Raw genomic sequence first — 25,204 nt, 5'->3', positions numbered from 1 at the left:
CAGACAAGCCAGCAAAACAGTGCAATAGAAGAAACATTAAGAACAATTGTTAGGATAAAACTAAACAAAGAAACAAAATGAAATAACAAGTGACAATCAAATAAACGAACAAAATAAACAAAATAAATAAAATCAAGTGAAATAGGTCAAATATAGTAAGATAAGATAAGATAATCCTTTATTAGTCCCGCAGCGGGGAAGTTTACAGGATTACAGCAGCATAGAGGATAGTGCAAACAAGAGACATAGTAAATTCTGTATTCGTTTACTGCATGTATTCGTATTCGTTTACTGCACTTATCCTATTCGTAGTAGTTTGTAGCACTTATTGTATTCGTATTAGTCTGTTGCAATTATTGTTTTCGTAGTAATTTGCCTCTGCACTATACTTTTGCTCTGGTTTATGCTTTTAGATGCTTGTTTAAGAAAGGAGATGCACTTATGACTTCTGGTGACTAGTAGTTCTCTTGAATACCTATGTTGAATACACTTATTGTAAGTCGCTTTGGATAAAAGCGTCTGCTAAATGACTGTAATGTAATGTAAATAAAAAAAGATAAGATCAAATAAGTATTATAAATAAGCAAATGAGCAATAAAAAACAGTAAAAAACAGTAAAGAGAATCCACAGTAACTGAAATATTATATATACAGACAGAATAATAATAATAATAATAATAATAATAATAATAATAATAAAGCCTTTATTGTATTGCACTATTATAACTATAATAATAATAATAATAATAATAATAATAATAATAATAATAAGCCTTTATTGTATTGCACAGTGTATTAGTGTATTAGTGTCATGTGGTCTACTCTAAACGAAAATAAGATAAAAATACTAATGTAATGTAATGTAAATAAAAAAAAAATATAAGATCAAATAAGTATTATAAATAAGCAAATGAGCAATAAAAAAACAGTAAAGAGAATCCACAGTAACTGAAATATTATATATACAGACAGAAACTATTATAACTATAATAATAATAATAATAATAATAATAATAATAATAATAATAATAATAATAATTAAGCCTTTATTGTATTGCACAGTGTATTAGTGTCATGTGATAGATAAGATAAGATAAGATAAAAATACTAAGACCAAATAAAAATGTGTTTTAAGAAGTGATTTAAAAGAGATTGACTGTTCACGTGTGTCTCTTCTATTCCTCGCAGTCCTACAAACTCACCGCACACCGCGTCGGCGCGCACGTACCAACGCCGGCCGCGCGCACGCACTCGCCGTGTATTATTGCTCGGAGAGCAGCCACCGTGGGGAGTTTGAAGGGGGGCAGTCGACGGGTCAATTTTCCTCAATTTTTTTTTTTTTTTAAGCGTTCATATTTAAACAACCAGACGACAGAAAGAAGAGAAAAAAAAAAAAAAAAAAAAAAAAAAAAAAAAAAAAAAAAAAAAGCTCTCCATATGCGGCGTTTCGGAGCACACAGTTCGCGCCACTATCCCCGATGCAGCGGACCGCGGGGACCGGGCCCACAGAGACGGTAGGGCGGACACTTCGATGGGGGAAACACGGGAGAGTAACCAAAGCTAACAAGCTAACAAAGCTAACTAGCCTAGCCTCTGCGCTGCAGCCGAGCAAGAGTGGTGGTGGGAAAGGAAAAAACAACGTGTCCCATCGCTCTCTTGTTTGGGGTTTTCATCTCACATCGGCCGATTTTGTTGTAAAAGTTGCTGTTGCTTCTGAAGGAAGTTTTGCACCCAAACTTGGAGGCAGTAAACACAGCGGGGCTGTCCTGGTCAGGGTGGTTTCTGTGCACGCAGGCCCGTCTTGTGTGGTTGTGGAGTTTGTTTCTGTAGCGGCACCCATCCCCCACCGTCTTTGCAGGCCAAGATGAATGAGATTCCCCCACTTCAAAGCCCTGGTGGTGGTGGTGCTGGTGGTGCTGGTGGCATTGCTAGGAGGCTAGCTGGGTGGGTGTCTGAGCTTTGTTAACACTAGGTTTGGTTATTCAGGAAATGATGTTCCAGCTTAACTCTTTGTTTGGACAACACACACACCACCACTACTGCAAACTTAATGGGGAACTTTCAGCTTGAACTGGTTTTTTTTGGCTGGTCCAGGCTGCTAGCTTCAATAACAGCCCAGTTAAGGCTCACATGTTATTGGTTGCATTCCATATTTGTAGTTTTTTTTAAATCATATGCTTCTCCTTGTTCTGCTTCTCCTTGTTCAGCTTGAACTGATGTGTTCAATAACAGCCCAGTTAAGGCTCACATGTTATTGGTTTCATTCCATATTTGTAGTTTTTTAAATCATATGCTTCTCCTTGTTCTCAACCACACTGTCTGCTCTCTATTCTATATTTATGTTATCTGTTCATGATCTAATTCTGTTGCCTGATAATACTGTGTGTTATATGTGTGTGGTCTGACACAACGGAGAGGCTGAGAGATGAGTCAGGCACATTACATTACATTATATTACATTACAGTCATTTAGCAGACGCTTTTATCCAAAGCGACTTACAATAAGTGTATTTAACATAGGTATTCAAGAGAACTACTAGTCACCAGAAGTCATAAGTGCATCTCCTTTCTTAAACAAGCATCTAAGAGCATAAACCAGAGCAAAAGTACAGTGAAGAAACAAACTGATATGAATACAATAAGTGCAACAAACTAATACGAATACAATAAGTTCAACAAATTACTACGAATGCAATAAGTGCTAAGAGGAAGGCTCAGGGTAGCGCCTTTTTATCAACCCATCTTTGTCATATTTTTTATTCCATTGGTGTCAACTAACTGTTTTTTTCTTGTTTTCCATTGTAGGGTGAATTGTTTGCCAGCAAAGTCATTGCTAGAGGGGAACATCTGACCTCTCCCTTGTGCAATCAGAGACATGAGTGTTGTCAGAGAATTACACGGGATTGGGTACAGGGGCGGTGGCGGCGGGGTCGTGGCCTCTCTGAACGGCCCTACCCACTTTACCGAGGATGCTCCGCGACCCCCGGTTCCTGGCGAGGAGGGATCTGATGTGGACCCCCGGTCCAGTCGGCGAACACCCGTCCAAACGCTCTTTCCCAAACCCTCGGCTATCCTCCCTCATCCTCGTCTTCTAAAATGGGGGATCTGTCGAGCTACACGCCCTCCTCGTCGTCTGCGACCCCGCGTCGCCCGGATCTGGACTTGGGGTATGAACCCGAGGGCTCGGCTTCGCCAACGCCACCTTACCTGAAGTGGGCAGAGTCGCTTCACTCCCTCCTGGACGACCAGGAAGGCATCCAGCTGTTCCGAAACTTCCTCTGCCAGGAAAACTGCGCGGACCTCCTCGACTTCTGGTTCGCCTGCTCGGGGTTCAGGAAGACGAGCCAGGAGAAGAGGGCAAAGCTGGCCAAGGCCATCTACAGGAAGTACATTGTAGACGGAAGTGGGATTGTCTCCAGGCAGATCAAAGCAGCCACCAAGAGCTTCATCAGAGACTGTGTTGGAAAGCCGCATCCTGACCCTGCCATGTTTGAACAGGTAATTAAAACACTGATTTAATGTTTGTAGATGTTCCTAATAACCGCAGTGCATGTTGGATTTCACAGGCAAGGGGAAATGGTTACAGATTTCACACAGGCTTTCTCAGTTCTTTCAAATGGTCAGGTAAATCCAGACTAAGCGATTTGAAATTTCAGATTGTTGTGTTATGATTCATGCAAAACGGTATTGCTGTGGCGGATGGCAGGATACAGCAAAATAATATGTCACCCATCAGATGGCAGCGCTGTTTGCATACTGGTGCTTTCACAAACTTCTCTCACGTCTTCCAGTACACAGTTTGGGGGCCAAGTGTTTCTGGCTTCAAAATCTAGTAATAGTACCCGAGTACTTTACAAGGTTCCTATGTTCCCGAATATGTATTGTGGCTGCAGCAAAAAAAGATATCGTGTTTTAAAATATGTGACAAAGAAAGTTTGCATCTTAAGTTCCACACTCTCTGCCAAACCACAGACTTGCGTGTTAACTTGTGTTTTTCGCGTTAGTAAGTAAACCACAACAAAAGACCAAGTTAAGCTGAGGTTTAGTTTCAGGTTAGTTTTTCTCTCACCCGCCTACCGTTGCCCGCTTTGGCCCCTTGATCTCTGGCATACTTTCTGTCTTCATTGCTCTTTTTCTGATGGGATGTGGGTCTACTGAATGTCTTTTCAGACCACACGCACATGGGACTGCTATCACAGGTCGGGTTAACAGAGACTTAAGTCACGTACTGTAGCTCCTTACACGTCTCCGCTAATCAACAGAATTACACAGAATGAGATTAGATAATTACCACAATGAACCAACTGAGGCTGGTTTGTGTTTTACTGCAGCCAACTTTTTCCCGTCGCGCTTTCAATTTCGCTTTTTAGAAGATTATGGGATTCAGTGAAATGGTGTTTAAATGTCAATAAGTAACAAATCCATCCCTAATTACAATACGTACATGTACATCCTGCAAATTTCCCCGCTGTGGGCCACGTAAAAGATTATCTTATCTTATCTTACTTGCATTCAAACCTGGCTAGGAGGACTGTCGCAGAGATTGACCTTCATGTGGGCATAACACACCTCTCTGTGTCGGTGTGGCTTAAGTGTAACTAGCTGGCTGAACATAAATAAGGGTTTACTCTGTGTCATTGTTTTTTTTCTTTTGGAGTGGGCATTAGTTGGCTATAAAACCCATATAATCCTAGTAAAATGTGTTCATATTTATTTTCCAAAGCTTAGCAGTGTTAGAACTGTGTTTAGCCTAAATAAAGAGCAGTTGTGAGCCAATAAATAGGTCAAAACCTTTCGTATACTTAATTCAGTGATAAAACATTTTGTGAAATGAAAGTAACTTCTTTAGGGATCATTTGGTCTTGTACAACTTGTTAAGTACAGATATTTGACCACTAGGCCTGGGTATCGATACTCTCTACCTTTTTAAGGTATCGAAGGAAATAACCCAGTGCCAAGTAGAATCAAAACTTAAGTCAAACTATACCTGCTATCTATGACTATGACTATTTGAGTGGTTTTGCAGCTACAACCCACACAGCCAGGTTTGACTGCCTGAACACGGAGATGTCTGAGCCGGGGGGGGCTAGCAGCTAACGGCGCTAACAGCGTGAACAGCGCTAACTATGGCAACATTGCTCACAGGACTAACTGTTTTCACCTGAGGGGAAACTACAGTGTTGGCTTTTTGCGTCCCGACAACAAGGTCCTGCCACCATGCCTTGGAGGATGTTGTTATCAGTGGTATCTAGCCAGTGGGACACATACAGCTTCCATTTACATGATGGGCATCAAATGAAGTGATTTATTAGTATCACTTTAAGGGTACTCTCATTCCTTTTCTTAATACTACCGAGCCCGAGTGACCGCTGCGTTTGTTTGTTCCAGGCCCAGACAGAGATCCAGGGCATGATGGAGGAGAACACCTACCCGTTGTTTCTGAAGTCGGATCTGTACCTGGAGTACACGCGGACAGGAGGAGAGAGCCCGAAGCCTAACCCCAGTGATCAGAGCCCTTCATCGGGGCCAGCCAAGCCTGTGCCTGGGTACTTACCCACCCTCGCTGAGGATGAGGAGTGGAGGTGAGACGATGCAGAAATAATGTTGTGTATCGCTCAGGATTCATGCCTGTCATCTGGAATAATTTCAACAATAACTTCCTCTTGACTTTTCTGAGTTGCTCAGTGAAGCACTAACGAAAGGTCAGAACATTCTGATGATAACGCGTGACATAAAATTCCCTTTCTGATGCTTCGGATGTGATTTTAATCTGACCTTAGGTGTGGAGGAGGTGCGAGGGAGGATGAGGAAGAGAAGGATGAGGAGGAGTGTGAAGACACACCAGCTGGTAGGCTTACTCAAAGCCTGCTGATGCAGACAGCACCGCAGAGATCCTCGACCAACAGGAGGCGGCAAGACAGCAGGGAGTACAGGTGCGTGTGTGTGTGTGTGTGTGTGTGGTGTGTGTGTGTGTCAAAACAGGAAGACTTTGATCTCTTAGAATGATTTCCCATCAAGATGTGTGATAATGATTTTTTTATTTTTTTTAACGTATACACAGTTTACCCATTTCACTTTAAAAGTGATTTTGCCACAAATGCAACAGTCTTAAAAACACTTTTCAGATATGTAATATGTAAACAAGATCAAAAATATTAAAGCACATTCCATCATAGGAAAGGTCTGTTGATTCTTTACTTAAAGGGAAAATTTGCCACCTTTTTCTGTGGAGGTCCAGTTAGTGTAGTCAACTGAAGCAATAAATGACTCAGTGTGTGCTATAATGAAAGAGAAAGATTGCAGCTGAAAAAAGAAAAAACGAGACAGTGACCTTGTTAGAGGCAAGGAAGAACTCCAGGCTGCTATTTCAGCTTTGATTGTCTAGACGTCTTTTGAAAAACAGAGCTTTCTTGTTCTCGTCGCTTTTACTGCAAATTTTCTATATTTCCAACAGCACCAATGGCGTCCCAAAAATGTAGTGTTGAGGATTTAAAACAATGTATTTCAGCTGTATTTATTTGAGCCAAGGTAAACTGCTGCAGATAACTCAGCTTTCTTGGTCAATATGGCACACGCTGAGGATTTATTTTGCTCAAATGGACTACATTTACCATTAACACTGATTGGACATCCACATAAAAGGGGGGAAATAATTTTTTTGTTATCATTTTGAACATTGGTTAGGTTGGTAACCTATTTTTACATTAAATAAACATTTTGTTTTCTGTATAGAATGGAATTGTTGTCACTATGTTCTTTAAAATAGTGTTAAAATGACAACCAAACAAGGGAAGAAGTCGTGAGACGTGTTTAATGTAATGGAAGAAGAAAAAAAAAAGAAACCTCTGAAGATTCACAAACTTCTCCTCGCTTCATGCTGTACCCTTGCCTGTGTCTGTGTGCACATCAACATTTGAATGTCAGCTCACCACATCTTTATCTCCGCGCTCATCCTCAGGCCCTGGAGGGAGCCGGTGAACCCGTACTACGCTAACATGGGCTACGCTCGCGCTCCAGCCACCAGTGCCAACGACAGCGAGCAACAGAGCATGTCGAGCGACGCAGACACACTGTCACTGCCCGACAGCAGCGTGTAAGTACACGCAGATGAACCCGGAACTACCATATCTATCTATCTATCTATATATCTATATATATCTATCTATCTATATATCTATATATAGATCTATATATCGGACAACGCGGGTTATTCAGAAGTAATTAACTGTGTTTAATCGTTTATTTATCTTTGTGTGTGTTTGCAGAGATGGTATACCTCCATACCGATATCGGAAGCAGCATCGTAAAGAGATGCATGAAAGTGCCAAAGCCAATGGACGTGTGCCCCTACTTCATATACCTGTGAGTTACCCAGACACTCACTCACTCAGCCCTTGTCAGCATTCATATCTGCATTCATGTAGCATAACGCTAACTCGAACCCTGGCGACCTTATTTAAATATCAGCGAAAATGTGTTTACCGACATGGCTGTTGCATTGTTAATTATTACTCTAGCAGACAACACGTAACAATTTTGTGTTTTATATCGATGTTGATGAGACTAACAAACAATAATGAGCTCACACAGTTTTTAGTTTATTTGAATTTGCGTATATTTAGTCCAGCCATTTAATCGTTATCACTGTTTTTCCCCGCCTAAATTTGTTCATAGTTTACACGTTAATTCACTAAAACTGCATCTACATTTCATCTGTACACGTGTTCAGCTGTGTGTCATTTTTTGCGTTTGTGTCGGTAAACAGCGCACGTACCGCATGCCAAAGGACATCCACGTAGAGCCTGAGAGGTTTGCAGCGGAGCTCATCAACAGGCTGGAGACGGTTCTCCGAGAGAGAGAGGCTCAGGAAAGACTGGAGGAGAGGCTGAAGAGAGTTAGACTGGTGAGTGTACAACTGTGTGTGGGTGTGTGCGTTTTTGTGTGTTTGCTTGCACGCTCCTGGTGATGTGATGAAATTCGGACACTGTGAGAAAAGCTGTAATTATTGAGACAATGGTGATGTTGTGGTTTCCTCAGTATTACTTGAATTGTTGGTGGAAATCTTTTCTTATTAATGAGAAACTGTGGTTGGTGCAAATCGTCTCAAAGAATAGAGCGTGCTAGGATATCGGAACGTAACTCTGACCAGGATGCGCAATTTCATTTCTTCGACGGTGTGTTTTCACATTATAGATGATAGTCAAAGACAGGAATATTGAAAAAGCAGGAACCGCTAGTGTGACAGAAAAACATATTTATCATCTTCAACATATCACTCCCTCCTCCAAAAGTCAAATATGTGGCGGAAAGTAGGAGCGCAGAGGGCAACTTTCTAAGAGTCAAATTCTGATTCGGCTGATTTTGACAGCCATAATTGTAAATCATGTTTTTGACTTTATTTATGTTAGGCAGACTAAGTTTACATGCACACTACTATTCCACTATTATTCAGAATATGGTAATTTCACGAATATCATACGGTTGATGTAATAGGATGCTGTGTCAGCGTACAGTTGGGATATTCTGAGTTAGACCTTGTTGCGAATGTAGCATTTTTCAGTTAAGACATGTGGGACATGCAGATATTATTCCATTTTCAGGAACATGTCTTTGTATACATGGCATTCGGGATATGTGTTCCAATCTGGGTTTTCCCGCAGTTTGCGACACACGGGCAAGAGGCCGTGTGCCCAAAAACGGCAAGTCCTATGAGGGCGTTTTAACGTTAATTTGAGTACGCACGGCTGCATGTAAACGGCAAATATTTTGTGAAAGTAAACGTAGTCAATGTGATGTTTTTACTTTGTGATATTTTCTTACTCTAAGGTAAACAAAACCTTCATGGACATAATACTTTTTTTTAATTCCTTCTGCGCTTTTGCTGTTGTGCTTCTATGTCTTTGTCTAATTACACTTGGACTACTGTTTTGTCATCATCAGCTCACCTTTGCACACAGTGTAACCTTACAACAAGCTGTGTACACTGAGAACAAAAGCTTATCAGACTCATGTATCAACCAGTCATCTGCTTTAAGTGTAACAGTCATTGTGCATATAGCCTAATAGGGAATTCTGTCGTAGTAATATATTTAGTTGTGTGTGTTGTTCCCAACAGTGGAATAACACTCTAGAAAACTGTGAATTTCAGTTGAAATAACGTTTAGTTCAAAGTACTTGGACTGTTCAGCCAAATCTAACAATAGGCTGTTAAACTGTCACAGTGATGTTTATTTAAGTGTCTTTATCTTTTAATAAGAAATAACCAAATCATTTTTGCATTGTCTTAAATGTACCTGCACATAATAGATGGTACAGGCAGTTATTGATTAATTGTTTGTCTTTGTGTCTACATACTAGTTCTTAAATTGGTTAGAAGTTAAATATTTCCCTCCTTCTCCCAACAGGAAGAAGAAGGTGACGATGCTGACGTCTCCGTGACGACCTCCATGTCCTCTCACAGCATACCACTCCCCCTCCCCTCGTCGTTCCCGCCCCTCTACGGCGCCCGCTACTCAGAGACCACTGCTAACACGGCAGTCGCCACTTACGGCGGCCTGGTTGCCATGGAGGATTCCCAGGACGACGACCCGGAATCCATCTTGGATGAGCACGTGCAGCGCGTGATGAAAACGCCAGGCTGCCAGTCGCCAGGGGCAACCAACAGCACCTTAGGAGGAGGGGGTCGACACACTCCTCCCAAATCGTCGCGTTCACCTGACGGGGGGATCGGCCCGCCTCACTGCCCTCCACACCGAGGGGGGGGCCACAGTCTGCCTCCTGCTGGGGTCAAAGGTGAGATTTTCTGTTTAAACATTCACGGCATGTCAGTGCTGGTGAACATGTCGCTGTTCTCAGAATGGATGCTGTAGAAAATCTATCTTTTTAAGTCTTGATCCCGACTATACATACAGCGGGTAAAATAAGTATTGAACACGTCACCGTTTTTCTCAGTAAATATATTTCTAAAGGTGCTCTTCATCCATTTTATTACACATAACTTAATTTCTGAACCTATTTGTTTGGTTTTCTTTGTATGTATGGATTACTCGGGTTGTTACTGACATCTGGTGAACATTTCATGTCAATAGCACCTTTTAGAAATATATTTACTGAGAAAAATGGTAACGTGTTCAATACTTATTTTACCTGCTGTGTATTTCCTCTAACATAAAGAGATATTCATCAATCTAAATTGTTTTGGTGTCAGTTGCCGAGTGTTGGAGATATCGTCTGTAGGGACGTCTGCCTTCTTTCGAATGTAATGGAACCAAATGGCACTCGGCTGCTGGTGCTCAAATCGCCAAAAAAAAAAATCCTTTTATATAACTCGACAGCAATGTCCCACCTTCTTATGTCAGACAAAAAAAATCCTGTGCATTATCTTGTACAGGAGATGATTTTTATTTTCCGAAGTAGTCCCCGGCCAGTTGGTTCCTACTGAAGACATAAATCCTTTTAAGACCAGTCACAAATATAGACTTTTGTTTTTTTTAAAAGCTCAATACTTTCCTTAAACATCTGGGTACGCTATGGTTTTTGGCAAACGTTACTCAAACTTGAGGAAAATGGTGCTTGTTGAGGATTACTTGTTACAGTGGCGGATGAACATGCATTTCTTGCACTTAATACATTTTTACTTACCCCTTTACAAATTGTCTTAGTTATAAGCAGTTATCAAATAATAACAAAGACCAAAGTTCATTGTCATGTTTTATCTTTATTTAAGTAAATGAATCAGGAGTTTCGCCCACAGGATTTCCGCCAGCCTAAGTTGACTCCCCGTCGGGGAATTTTTGAGATGTTTTATAAACAAAAACTTGTTATACAAGTAGCAAACTCCTTGAAGGAATAACTCGGTGCGTAGGTTGTGTGTTTAACATTAGCAAGTATGTGGTTCAGAGAGAGAAAACACCCAACTAAATTGCTGCTCTTCAACTTAAAAATGTGATCTTTACCCGATGCCATGTTCTCGCAAGTGCCAGATCGGTACTTAGCCTGTGCAGCGCTCACCAGAGATGAGAAGGAAGCAGGATAGTTCACTCCTTAGCGAATTCCATCATCAGCTACGCCAAAAACTTTGTGTTTAATGCTTTGATTCAGCTGCTAGGTGCTAGATCTACTTGATCAACATGGCATTAAAATTTGCCCCAGGCAAGCAGGCAATCCTTTTTGTTGAACCCTGCATAAGTAGAGAAGAAGCTCTCAACAAGCCGCAGTTGTGTCTTTACAAAGATATAATTAAAACCGGTTCCTGGTGAGCCAAAGCCGGAGAGCTCTTCGGGTGTTGAATCATGTGCAATAACACAAAAAAACGAGTCCTTCATTTTATAGTTTGGGCTCCATTATGCTTCGCAGGCGTCAAATCAAGCTGCAGCAGCGGTGTGTTTTGGTGTGTGATGTATTGAAGGAGGCGGCTATGTTACCAATAACTGTCTGTGATGTCTGTCTCAGGTATGCATCACCACAAGCAGCCGTATCACCACAGAGGAAGAGAAGGCCAGGAGGAGGCGGGCTCTAGGTCTCAGGCCAACGTCATGTGGAACGGAGACCCGGCCGGCCAGTACGCAGGGAGAAGTCGTAACTACGCCGACGGGGCCGGCGCCAGCACGATCGATGGGATGGGCTACAGGTAGGATAGCGTGGTTAAATGTGCCGACATGTGTTAGGTGTCCAGCAAACTGCCTGTTCTGTTTTTCCTCACTGAGATGACCTGAACTGTATGCGTCTCCTGTTCGCTCTGCAGTAGTAAAGGCAGCACGCTATCACGGCGAGGTTGTAAGAAGACATCAGAGACGTCAGGCAAAGGAGAGGAGAGCGGGCGTAGCATGGAGGGCCCGGTACAGCTGGAGGATCTGGAGAGAAACCAGAAGATCCTGCAGTGGATGATGGAAGGAGACAGACAAAGGAAGACCTCACACGGGTGAGTAATATAACGTGTATTACTCAGGATTGATGTGAAAAATGTAATAAAGTTTTTTGTTTTTTTTTTTTAAGAAATACTTTAAATCCATTTATTTTCCATATCTTATTGAGATTATGATGATTTACCAGTTCAAATGTGATGTGCCAGGCAAGACATTCAAGCAGCTTGTGTCACGCTAAAAGATGGCGGTGAACATGCAGGACAGTAGATGCTTCACTAGATCGCCTTACATTCATGTTATAATTGTGTATCATAAAATTAACATCAACCGATTGACAACAAACTGGAGCGGTAGAAAAGACAAGCTGACAGGCAACACTAATAAATCCTTTTTTTAAGTAGCTAGAACAAAGTTGTTGGCCACAGTTTCGTATTTACACATCCAGCAGACACAGAGTCGCGTTTGTTTCCATCTGATGAATACAAGTCAAGTATTTACTCTCCTTTTAGCTCTGTTTTTTTGGTCCCATATCTGACTCGTTAGCCGCTTAATGTGACACTACATTCATCAGCGGGACACCAAATCTGTCTCTTTGCCGTCTTGTTCTGGACAGGAAGTGGACATGGGTGTTTTTAATTATTTTTTTAAGAGCTTCTTTGCTGAAATAATGAGAGCGCTGAGAGTAAAAGCCAAATAATGTAATTGATGTCCCAAAAAATGAGCTTGAAAGGAGCAATGCGGCTTGTAGAGCTGAGGGGACGTAGAAGTCTCCTGATCATTTTCGTTGGGTGCATCACTTCGAGTGACCCCGGTTAAATTTACACATAGTCATTTGAACTATTGTTAATGTAAAAGAATATTCATTATAACTGCCTTAACATAAAATTGTGTTTCTCAAGTGTAGCGTATACACACGATTTTAGCAAGGAGATATTTTTAATGAAAACAAACCACCACCACTGATTTGCTCTCAAAACGCAGAAATCAGTCCAGCGACATGACAAATTGTTATTTTGCTGTTTGTATAGCTGTAAATTGGCTTCAGTCTAAATCGGGGCAACGCACACTTCTCTATATATATTTTTTTGTCCTTCTGAAATTCATCCTTTTCTTCTTCTCTCGTTGTTTCTCCAGCGGCAGCACCAGCAGCTCGAGGAGGTCGGGACCCAGCAGCGAGTCGCCGCGCCCGACGTCGGTGGAGCGACCCGGAGCCGTGCACCCGTGGGTGTCTGCTCAGCTGCGTAACAACCCCTCCTCGGTGTCCCCCGCCATCCCCGGCTCGACCTCCACCCAGGTCCAGCCCTCGCACCCCTTCATCCAGGACCCGGCTATGCCCCCCAACCCGGCTCCAAACCCCCTCACCCAGCTGGAGGAGGCTAGGAGGAGGCTGGAGGAGGAGAGGAGGAGGAACGCACTACAGCAGGCCAAGCAGAGGTAGGCGTCTAGTCCTTTTTATACGTGTTTTGCCGAAAAATATGTTTATTCTTTAAATATATTCTTATTTGAGTGTTTTTTTTTTTTTTTTTTTTTAAATGGCTCTTCCTCCTTTTCAGGCACAAGTCTGGTAAACGGCAAGTGTGTGAGAACATGACGGTGGCTTACTACTTCTGTGGAGAGCCAATCCCGTACCGGACATCAGTCAAAGGCCGTGTGGTGACTTTGGGCCAGTTCAAGGAGCTGCTTACCAAAAAGGGCCATTACAGGTAAGAACATGCACAACGTTTAATGTTTACAGTGTGGTTTGGGAATGTCATTTTTTTAAAGGAGCAATTTTTGTCTTTTTTTTTTTTTTTTTTTGGCTTGCAAATAACCTAGCATGTCTGGTTTTTGTGTGTGTGTGTGTGTGTGCAGGTTCTACTTTAAGAAAGTGAGCGACGAGTTTGACTGCGGCGTGGTGTTCGAGGAGGTTCGCGACGATGACGCCATCCTGCCCATCTTCGAGGAGAAGATCATCGGGAAAGTGGAGAAGGTCGACTGAAATTTGGGAACAGGAAGATGACACAGAATTGGGTGGGAGGAGAAAAAAAAAAGATCATTTGGAGAAAGGAAAGAAAAGAAAAAAAAAAAGAGATAGGAAGAGAACATTCAGGGTTGGACAGAAATCTCATCTGTGAGAGAAAACGAACGAAAGAAAGTAGAAAGATGGAAGGAGCCACGTGTGACAGAAGGGAGATTACGCTGCATGGTTGAAGCCGGAGTATAAAAGGAGGTGGTTATTTCTATGGACTATCTGGATGTCGGCGTCATGCCTGGATCAAACCCACGTAAAGCGGGGGGGAAAAAAAGCTCATAAGGAATGAGGAAAAGGAAATAAGGAAAGGAACATAAATTATTTCATATGTCTTGTCTCCACTGTGGATATTCGAGGAGCGCTGTTTTTAAAATCTGATGTCTGACCAGTCTTCCACTTCCACTGCGACGGCTGGAAAAGGGTAGAGAGAGAGGGGAGGGGAGGGGGACTGCTGGAAGGAGAGGATAAAGTAGTCTTCCACTTCTGCTCCGGGGGAGTCTGTCCCCCGCAGACCATTACGATGCTGCTACATTACCACGGAAACTCCTCAATCGGTGCTCGGCGACAGTAAAGAAAAAGCAGTTTTATTTTTTTTTTGTTTTTTTTTTTTGTTCCATTCGGGGGTGGGGGGGGAGGGGGGGGAAGAGTCTCGCTGCCTTTTGCTGTCTCTGTTCCTCATCATCTGGCGACGAGGGGAGAGGACGGGAGGATTTCGGGGGAGTGGAACTTTTAGCCTGCCTCTCCTCTCGTTTTCACTTCACAGCCTCAAAACAGAACACGTTCTCGCCCCTTTTGATTCCTAGATGTCATGTAGTGATCTCTCACATCAACATGTTCAGACGACAGTTCTCTACATAACTTGTTTACCAAAGCTACATATTTTTGATAAGACAAGTATCCTAGCTACTTGTTTCATTTTATTTGAATTGTGTATGTACAAGGCAGGTACTATTACTTATTAATGCAGCCGAATTTCGTTATATCTCAACTTAATGTTGTATTATTGTGTATGTTTTGAAGCTAGTTCATTAGTGATTTCAGGGCAGCCATTTTGTTTGTTTTTCCATCTCTATACTACATCCCTGCACCTCACTTCTGTACTGTTAACCTGTGAGTGTGTAGTGCTGATTTCCTGCGCGATGCATTTTTTTTAAAATTCTAGGCTTTTTTTTTTTTTTTTTTTTTTTTTTAAACCACAAAACTACTCATGAAAATAGCAGCGCACACTTAAGGAGCGCCACCTTCGACCACAGTATCTGTTGTTTTTTAACAGGTCACACACACACCGTCACCTCATCTTTGTCATGTTTTTCTCTGCTACACTGCGTATGTAACTCTGTACTCAGTCTAGGTGCCTGCCTGCCCGGCCAGTGCCATTACTATGTAGAATGCTTATTCTGAAGCGTGTTGGTCATGTCCGCCTGAACTCAGCCAAAGAGCATACCGTGCGTCCCGTATGCCTTCATGCGTGTTTTCTGTCTGTGCAGTCCCAAGTCCACGAGCATCAAATGTGTTCTTTAATCATGACCCGATGGGAATGTCCTTCTTCCTCTTGCAGATTCCCCAAACTACACACGTCGTAGCTCAACACTGAGTTTAAAATCTCCAGCTCATCTTGATGGAGTAGTTTGACAATTGAGTAAATTATTTCCTTTTGTTTCCGAGAGTTTGGTGAGAAAATGAACTCTTTTTATGTCAGCTTGGTAAATTTCGAGCTACAGGCTGCAGTTGGTTAGCTTAGCTTAGCTTAAAGACTGGAAACGGGGGCAAACGGCTAGTTTGGCTTCTTTTTTTTTTTACAGATTAATCAAACTAGAGTTGCAACTATTGATTATTTTTTCATTACTGATTAATCTGCAAAGTATTTTTGCGATAAATCGATAGGTCTATAAAACATCTTCCCATCACAATTATGTTAAAAATCGCATGATTTATCCGACCAACAGTTAAAAACTTTAAGACGTGTGGATAACTATCTCATAGGATTAAAAAACAAAAAGAGCAAATCTGCAAAATTTAGAGCCTGGAGAGTGTGAACAATTAATTTAATTTAAATCAATTACCAAAATAGCTTCTAGTTATTGTTCTGCTAATTATTGAATCAATTCTTAGCTGTAGATCAAACTGAACATAACATGTTAACTAGTTGAGCCTTAAAGTTGCTCCTAACTGGGTTTTGTTTCGTTGTTTTGGACGGAGCCAGGCTAGTTGTTTCCTACTGTTTCCAGTCTTTGTGCTAAGCTAAGCTAAGCTACCTGGCTGATGACTGTAGCTTCATATATAGCACACTGACATGAGAGTGGCATCTGTCTGACGCTTAGCAAGAAAGAATTAGTGTATTTTTCCAAATGTCAAACTGTTCCTTTGAACCTGTCACATCAGTGCAGTTCTGCAGTGGAGAACATGCAGACGGGGCACTTATCACACACCAGCTATGTAAGCTGAATGTAATTTGACTTTTTAAAAAAACTTTTACCCGCTATGTCCTCAAAGGAAACCCCTCCTTCGGTCCTGTAATCATGTCGTGTCCTCAGTATTGATCTCAAACTGTCGGCCTGACTGATTGTTTTGTGTTATCTATGCTGGTAGTTAATTGAATGTGTTCATCAAACAAAGAGGTCCTACTGTACGTCTTGCAGGAATGTCAAATACAATTTGTCCTGGGTTTTTTCGGCCCAGTAAGGGAAACACAGAATCGGGAAAACATATTTGTCCTCACTTCGACCCATTATGCCTTCAATATGAAATTTAAAAATTTAGATATGTATTTGTTTATAAAAAAAAAAAAGTGTAATTTTAATAATCACCAAGCATGTTCTTTATAAGGAATGTTTTTCCTGATGAGTTGAATTATCTATTTTGTTTTAATGTTTATGTGCAAACCGCTTCGGCCCTCTGATATATTTTATCTGTTTTGTTAGAACGCCCAGGGACAGATGAATGACGACATTTGTTAAAGAGTTGTTTCTTGTGATTTATGATTCGATGGACAAAACAAAACAACTGCCGTCTGTTGTGTTGTCAGTTTGTGTGAAACACAGTGCCTTTATCATGTTATCTTTGGAAAAATATCTTTATTGAACCAATCCATGCTTTTATTGTTTAAAAGTTTTTATTTCCAGTCAGTCCCGTCGTATTATCAGCTGCAGTCATGCTTGCTCACTTCTGTTCTGCTAGATCCTCTGCTGTAAATATGTACATTATCATTTCATATATGTCTTCAGACCCGCACCACATGTCCACGGTGTTTCTGTTTTTCAAAGGTAAACGCCAAGATGTCACTGTGCTGGTTCCACTTGTACATTTCTTTTAAAAAGGTACTTCATAATAAAGATGTTAAATAAATCATTCATCTCCTTTTCTTTGATCTGTGTTCACTTAATTTTTTTAATAACTTAAATAATACCTCATATGTCTTTTTTTAACTGTCCTTTTTTGTCATAAATGTTTTAAACCACATTGGGTGTTTCCACAGCAGATATTCAGACTTTTCATTGTAGGAGAAGCACAGGTGTTACTAATAACATTAACGACTTCTACGGCCTATTTAACTTTGCCAGTGAGCCAACATGCACAAAACCAGGACCCTGGAACCGAAGCAGCTAAATGGAATTCAGCCGTCATTCATTTTATTATTTACATCTGTGCTTTTACTGTGACACGTCAAAATGTCTTAAATTGAAAGGGCCTATTTCTTCACTGTGCTGTTGAAGGAGGAAGTATTTTCCACCAGTCTATAAATACTCAAGAACTGCGTTTAAGTACAGTTTTGAGGTTTCCTTTACCAAAGTATTTCTATGCTACTACATTCTACACAGTACAACTCCTAGATAAATGTTGATGAAAGTTTTTTTTTTTACATTAGAAATAACAGTTACTTTTCAGATAAATATATAAATTATCAATTTATAAAATTTGAGAAAATTGTAGATTATTTAGACACAATATATGTAGAGTACAAATTACATGCATTTTCATGTGACATAAAAATGCTAATTGTTAATTCCTTATTATTTGTTATGTGATGACTTATTTGACTTTTTATACTTTAAATATATTTTGCTGTTAATATTGTTATACTTATAAAGTAAAAATTTGAAGGCAGGATTTTAAATGTCATCTAACATCATCAGGATGCATGCTTATGGATGTGAGCCTAAATGTCACTAATATATATATATATATATATATATTTTTTTTTTTTTTTAATTTAAACAAAACATTGTCAATTTACGGACCACTAAGTAGCCTTTTCTAGAGCTTTCACCTGTTATACACTATCTTCATCTGTGGACTTGGTTCAGTTGTCATGGAGATGGTTCTTGTCCATAACCACCACTCCTTCACGTCAATAGATTCCTCTACATGACAACTGTGCAAACTCCATCACTGACAAGAACAAATGATACAGTGGACATCTTTGGAAAAAAACTAGTAAATAGATCTTGAGTTAAGATTTTATTTAATTAATTAATTTTATTTTTACGATTAACTTTCAGGTTTGACTGATATGTGTTTTTTCCCCCCAACAATGTGCACTACTGTGTAGTTTTAAGAACATATTTAACCTTTCAATCTAAAGACTTACTTTTATAGCACTGTAATAACATCAAATGTTAAACATTAACCAATTGATATTGATGTAATAGGGCATTGTAGTGCTATTGCAAAATAAGATAATAATAATAATAAGATAATTATATGGGCTAAAGTACAAGTTTAAGATAGTATTCAAATGGCACACCTCAAAGCGGACATAAAAATACTCCATTACCAGTAAAAGTCCTGCATTCGAAATTTGAATTAAGTAAAAGTATAGAATGTTTTGCAACTAAATGTAAAGTAAAGTATTAAAGCATCTTTTACTACTTTATAAACTGTTGGATTGTTTAATCTAAAATAATGCATCATATTTTATTACCTAATCATATAATTTGTATGTAAACCTTTGTACCACTGTGCTCAGAATATCAAGTAGACACTGGAGGAGTTAACAAAGTTGGTAGTTTCTAGTTAATACACATTTTCAGCTCTAATTGTACAATAAAATAAAATAAAAATTAAATCAAATTTGTGTGCCTGTTCAAAAACCATAAAATAATCCCTTAAAATGCCTCTATGGTAGAAGCTGCTCTTGGACGCCACCTTGTGGATTCTATTTGTTTCCACTTCTATTAAAAAAAACGTAACGTCAGCGTGAGTTCAAATATGACGTCATCACGTACGCACAGCGACGCGGCACGTAACTAACGTAGCCGTGCGGAAGCAAAAAATATTTTTTTCTTTTTTTTGTAAACAAACTTTGTCTTCAATTTGTTTTTGTTTTTTTAAATAATTTAAAAAAAAAACAGTCTGCTGGACCGAATGAACTTCACCACCCAGATTAAATGTTATTTTTTATTTATTAATTAACACCCTGGGGGATTTTTAATGAACCCGGAACGAACGCTCGAGTTAGCTAGCTGTTGTTGAGCTAGCATGTTAGCTTAGCGGCTCACACACACATGGTTAGTGGCTTATTATGGACCCGTTGAGCGTAGCTGCGGATGAGGTGGCTTTGGAGGGACTTGACGGGATAACTGTTCCCTCTCTGTGGATCCGACTGGAGGAGAGGAAGCCGGTATTCCCCCTGAAGCTCGACGACGACACCAAGGAGCTCATCTGGAAGTCTCTCCTCATTAACACCGACCTGAAGTTCTACCAGCTCCCCAAGGAGAGAGATGACGTGGTGCTGTTTGACAGGTGAGCTGACCGGTCCTGGTTGTTATTCACAAACAATGTAGACATTTCAGTGAGACTATTTTTCTACACACTCAGTTTCAGCTTCTAATACAGCAGCCCTGCAAGTTAAACAGACCTCAATAAAGGTTATAATGTGAGCTTCTTATTAAATCTGTTCTTGAGATATGTTGATTTAATCTTATTGGTCATTTGTAGACTGCAGTGTGTGTGTGTGTGTGTGTGTGTGTGTGTGTGTGTGTGTGTGTGTGTGTGTGCTGCTCTTGAATTGTAATCAGAGGTGTTTCTGTTGTTATTTTTGTCCACCCTTATGTGACTGACCACAATCACACAAATGTTTTTTTTATTTTATTTATTTAAGTCAGGAAAAGCCTCATTGAGATTAAAAATCTCCTTTTACAAGAGTGTCCTGGCCAAGACAGCAGCAGCACATTAAACAAAGTTTCAGACATACAACTTAAAACAGTGACAGACAATAAAAAAAATGTCAGATCACAGCATGAGTAAAACAAAACTAAGACTCAGGTCATCATTTCCTAGATCACACAGGGACACATACCTCAGTCAAAAACATCTACAACCACATGCACCTTCCTCCAACTCCTTCAACTTTAGTTGAACTGATCCAAAAACATTTAATAGTTCCTGATTTAACAACACAAAGTACACACTATTAGAAAGCAATATGTGTGGATGTATTGTGTCATTTGTCCTGGGCTGTGTTTCCCAATGTAGGGGAATCTAATAATAATAATAATACATTTTATTTATAGAGCGCTTAAAGAGTACTCAAAGACGCTTTACAGACATTTAAAATCAGCATTAAAAGCTACACACTCAGAACTTAACACTTAAAACACACAGCATTAGTCAGACGTTAAAAGCAGTTTTGAGAAGGCTCTGTCGCCCCATGTCCGGTGCTTGGTCCTGACTGGCAGAGATAGGAGGTTGGAATCAGAGGAGCGTAGCCGATATAATATAGTATTATACTTCACTTAGAGTTGGGGATTTGGAAGAAACAGATTAAGAGAAATCAAGAAAAGGTTATATCTCGGTGGCCAACCTCACCGATGCTGGTGTGGCTGAATGGGAGCAAATCCCTGAAGCTAAGTTAAAAAAATACTGTGGGAAAGAGTTTTTTTTTGTGGTTCTTTATTACTATTTTTGTGTTAAAACCGTGAACATTATGGTTTGTGAAAACTGTTTGATGTGCTGTATATATTACGTTCCAATACAAGTTTAAGAAAGACGTAAAGTCCTTTGTTTCATATGTATGTTCCAGAGTTTAAATGCCCTGATGCATGTTTTTTGTTTCCATGCACCTGTACGTTTTACACAGGTTTAAAGACATCGACCCCGACACAGGCATTGAAACAACACACAAGTTTCTTGACACGCGGAAAGATGTCTACCCGGTTGAAATCATTCTAGAAAACAAGGATGGGATTCAGGGCTCATGCGTAGTCTTGACAGAAAGGACAGATGTCACTCAGCACGTCCGCTCCAAGACCCTCAGCCCATTACTCAACTTGAAGGAGGCTTTGGAAAGGTTCGTGGAGTTTTCTTGATATTATATAGATTTGTTCAACATACTTTCTTCCTACTTCAAAATTGAGACATACACATAACTGAGCTCACTCATTTCTCCTCAGATATGGCCGTAAGCTTGTTGTCGTGGCGTCTCAGGCGGTTCGGTTCAGAACCCTAATTGGTACTGAGAGCGATCCTGATTTGAAACTGAACGACGACTCCTACTGTGTGCTGGAGCGAGTGGGCCGAGCTCGATGGCAGGGAGAGCTTCAGAGGGATCTGCACGGATCCGCTTTCAAGTAGGAGACACTCGTTGTTTCTGCTCTGTGTTTACTCGGCTTAGACGTCCACTGTGTAACGGCCCGTGTTGTGTTTCAACAGGATCGATGCCCGAAAGTTGCACTACATGAGGAAGTCTCTGGTCAAACACGGACTCATCACCATGCAGTCTCACGTCACACGGGTGAATTCAGGGCAGCAGCAGCACTCCATTCTTCTGCTGCTCAAACGCTTCCATGTAAACAGGTCGGTTTATCGTCAGTGTCTCAACACTGTTCTTACACTGTTGTTCACCAATAGATGCGTGATTGGGGGAGAAGCCTGCTATGTGAAGCTATGCATTACAGATAAAGTGCATATTGGATAAAGTGAATAACTACTTGTCTCCTCATCAGTGCTACATTTTTAAGAAAAGTAATTAGACTTCTTTTGCATGTTCCAAAAAAAAAAAACCTGTAAAAGAAACAAAGCTTTTTTTCATTGAGTCTACTGAAATCTTCTGAAATCAGTTTTCCTACTCATTTAAAAGAACTCACTTGGAAAAAGTTCAGTTGAATGCATCTTTTCTCCGCCATAGACCTGCTACTCTGGTCTCTACGCGACTGAAAATATTAAGAGGGAACAAAGCCGATGTTTGCGCTTTTACAAATGTTATATGAAGATTGAGGAGCACCTTTTTAGTCTGTAGCCTCTGTCCCTCCCCGTCTTTGTTTCTCTTCTGGAGAAACTCCTCTTAACCCCCTCTGCTCTTTCAGGAGGACGAAGTACGACATTCTGATGGAGTACGTTTCCAACCTTCTCCTGCAGTCACATGGTCACATTGCCACTTTGCTGACCCTCAAAGAACATCTTTCTGTGAGTATCTCTCTATGAATGTCTGTGTGTGTTCGTCTCTCTGTTTGCGGTAATAACTGTGTGTTTTCTTGCAGAGTGTCACTGACAGTTCTTTTAAGCGTGTATTTCAATACATGCGAAGTGCCAAGTTGATTGTGTACTGCCAGTACCCTCTGGAGGACTTGGATCCCGCCGCCGGGCCCTGCACCGACAAAAAAGGTAACATGCCAGTGAATCACCAGTACGTATGAGCACAACATGATAATGTATGTGTTTTTGCACACACACATTTTATAACAATAGAAAAACATACAGTATGTGATCACAATATCAGAAATAAAGTTGAAGCCCAGTTGAGAAATTGCAATTTTGTGTTGCATTTACAGAGTTTCTGTTTCTTTTATTGCTTTAAATATTTTGATGTGATGGATTCAGCTTAAATGATTAATTTCTGACTGAGTTCATGACTGAGAATTTTAAATCCACAGTATATTTAAAGTGTGAACAGTTTTTTTTATATTTAAGTTAGACTATATAGATAAAATCCCCAAAACATAAGTGGAAATAAAACTTACAAGTATCATGTTATTGTTATGTTCTGATTTATTGGGACAAAAACATAGATCACTTTGTCAATGTGTTCTGTGTAGGCCCGAAACTAACAATATTTAGCCTGAAAAATGATTTATCTGCAAATGTTGCAGATCATTTTTTTGCCGTTTGACTTATCGATTGATTAGCTACTAGTTTGAACTCTACTTGGGTGCACAAAACATGACAACCGCTCTGCACAATGATACATTTTTTATGTTTTTTATAGGTGTCGTCTAATAAAATATGATAAGACAAAAAGTTAATTTTGTCATAAAGTTTGTGAAGTCACAAATGCTGTGACAGAAATACCACCGTTATTATATAAATATTTTTATATCATGTAGTGATTTTATACATAACAAAATAAAATAAAAGAGAGCATGAAAGCTCATTTTTTTTATATGAAAAAAAGTAGCTTGTCAAAAAGAAAAAATATATATATATTTCAAGAGCCAATTGACCTACTAGCTAATGAAAAAGTGGAAATTGTGTTAAGATTTATTTAGTTGATGCATTTTAATATTGCTAAGGTACCTGCAAAAATACATGACATTATTAGGATTTCCAGTAGATTATACACAAGATTTTTCCCCACGTGCCTGACAAATGCACGGCATCCTTTCACGTTGTTCTCCAGGGAATAAAGTGCTTGTGCGCTGTGTGAAACTGTTGAAGCCGTACACAAGGAAGGGTGTCACTGAGGATGACGAGGATGATGACGAGGACGAAGATTACGACAACAGAGCTCTCCCTTCAGAGGGGCGCATCATGGAGACCGATGTCTTGTCACAGGCCTATCGCATCGGTAGGTTTGATTACTGGGATTTCAAGTTTACATGGCGGTCTCATGTCTGAATAAGCGCCCGTGTCACTTTTAAGTCATCACGGCAGTCGTTTTATTAGGTCAGACTTTCGAGCATTTACAGAACACTGAATTAATTGAATGCCTCACATTAAGGCTGCAGCAGGTTTAATACACAGAGAGAGAGAGAGAGATATTAAAACATTTTTGTTCCACCTTCTTACAAGCAGTGTAATAAATTTGTCATTTGATTCTCTTATGCACAGAATAATGCACAAGGAGCGAATAAGCAAAGTGCTTTACACACCTGCCCATTTAAAGTAATTCTATGCTCAATTTTTCTTCATAAAACAGGTAGCTAAATTATCTAATAAACAGGGAAACTAATGAAAAAATGCAGTGTCTTCACCATGTTGATTTATCGGGGATTTAACAGAAAAAAATAAAGTTTGCAAATCCACGAGTGATGAAAACTGCAAGACAATCGAGCAAACTCTTCCTCCTTGATATCACTACTTTCTTCAGCAGTGATTTAGCTCCTCCTCTTGCAAACCAGATGCCAGATGTTATGCAGACAGCATTGTAGCTTTTTCTGTAACTGCCTTTACTGAGCCTCAACTTCTGTCAGCACTTTATCATCAAATCTATTGTTTGTGTTCAGATCCAATGTTCAAGAGGACGCAGGTAACACAACAAATAAATGCCATTTGTCCGAAAAATTACTGATTGCACCGTAATACTCTTAGAAAAAATAAATAATTACTTTGCAAATCCCTCTGTTATTAATTGTTGCCTGTGTCTTTTTTGTTGTAATGCAGTGTTATCCTGTGGCACAAAGGGAATCACCCAGCGTGAAATGGGGATAAGAATGCATGTTGGTAAGCTGGAAGCTCGTATGATCTGCCGAAGGCTGGAGAGGGATGGTGTGATTAAGGTAAGAGCTACATTGATAATACAATGTTTCCCATATAGAGAATTTTTTTCAATAAATTGCTGCCTACCAAAAATACCTTTTTTTTGTATGTTTGACTTCTTCCGTTCAAAAACTGTGATACGCTTGATGAACACCAGATCAGAACGAATCAATGAAAGATTGTTTCGGCCTCAGATGAATGTAGATATGTTTGTTTGAATTAGAAAATGGTGTTTGTTTTCTTTTGTAACTTGGTTTTTGTGCTGAGTTATTTTTTGCATTTCAGCCCTTGGTTTCATATTGTGGTGCCAGTTGTTTTCCCCTCTGGTTGGTGTGTACTCTCAGTACGAATTGTGCTCTTTTGCTGTGGTGAACATGGATAACATCAGCATGTTAGCATCATCATTATGAGCAGATTACCTTAGAGTTAGCATTTAGCTTGAAACACTGCTATGCCTGAGTTCACAGAGCGGCTAGATGTACACTTAATCTTCTTTACACAGTGTCAACGAATCAACCTGAGGCTGTAATTATCCATACCGGATTTTATCATGTGTTAAGTGTTTTTTCTCCTCCATAGATGAGGTGGACAAAATAAAGGAAACACTCTTCATTATAATGTGTTCCAGTACAGCCTC

General features: G+C 40.1%; 2 protein-coding genes across 2 annotated transcripts in view; both read left to right on the top strand.

Annotated features, from left to right (window-relative positions):
- Positions 1–1,189: 1,189 nt before the first annotated feature.
- Positions 1,190–14,314, top strand: LOC129095484 (axin-1-like). Its single transcript, XM_054603940.1, is given in 14 exon segments — positions 1,190–1,514; positions 2,806–3,011; positions 3,014–3,498; positions 5,389–5,582; positions 5,781–5,933; positions 6,959–7,093; positions 7,266–7,362; positions 7,766–7,903; positions 9,405–9,792; positions 11,452–11,629; positions 11,744–11,920; positions 12,999–13,298; positions 13,418–13,567; positions 13,716–14,314. Coding segments are annotated over 13 exon segments (2,658 nt in total). The 5' UTR covers positions 1,190–1,514; positions 2,806–2,875; the 3' UTR covers positions 13,843–14,314.
- A 4,909-nt stretch (positions 14,315–19,223) lies between these two features.
- The window catches only part of LOC129095717 (general transcription factor 3C polypeptide 1), a 41,234-nt gene continuing 35,253 nt past the window's right edge, over positions 19,224–25,204 (top strand). Inside the window, 8 exon segments of the mRNA XM_054604275.1 lie at positions 19,224–19,617; positions 20,954–21,163; positions 21,267–21,443; positions 21,526–21,669; positions 22,179–22,278; positions 22,353–22,476; positions 23,489–23,656; positions 24,472–24,587. Of these exon segments, the coding sequence (XP_054460250.1) occupies positions 19,397–19,617; positions 20,954–21,163; positions 21,267–21,443; positions 21,526–21,669; positions 22,179–22,278; positions 22,353–22,476; positions 23,489–23,656; positions 24,472–24,587 (1,260 nt within the window). The 5' untranslated portion in view covers positions 19,224–19,396.

Source organism: Anoplopoma fimbria, chromosome 9, assembly GCF_027596085.1.
Source record: "Anoplopoma fimbria isolate UVic2021 breed Golden Eagle Sablefish chromosome 9, Afim_UVic_2022, whole genome shotgun sequence".
NCBI classification, from domain to species: Eukaryota; Metazoa; Chordata; class Actinopteri; order Perciformes; family Anoplopomatidae; genus Anoplopoma; species Anoplopoma fimbria.
The sequence above is the reverse complement of the archived record's forward strand: the minus strand, read 5'-3'. Positions and strand labels throughout refer to the sequence as shown.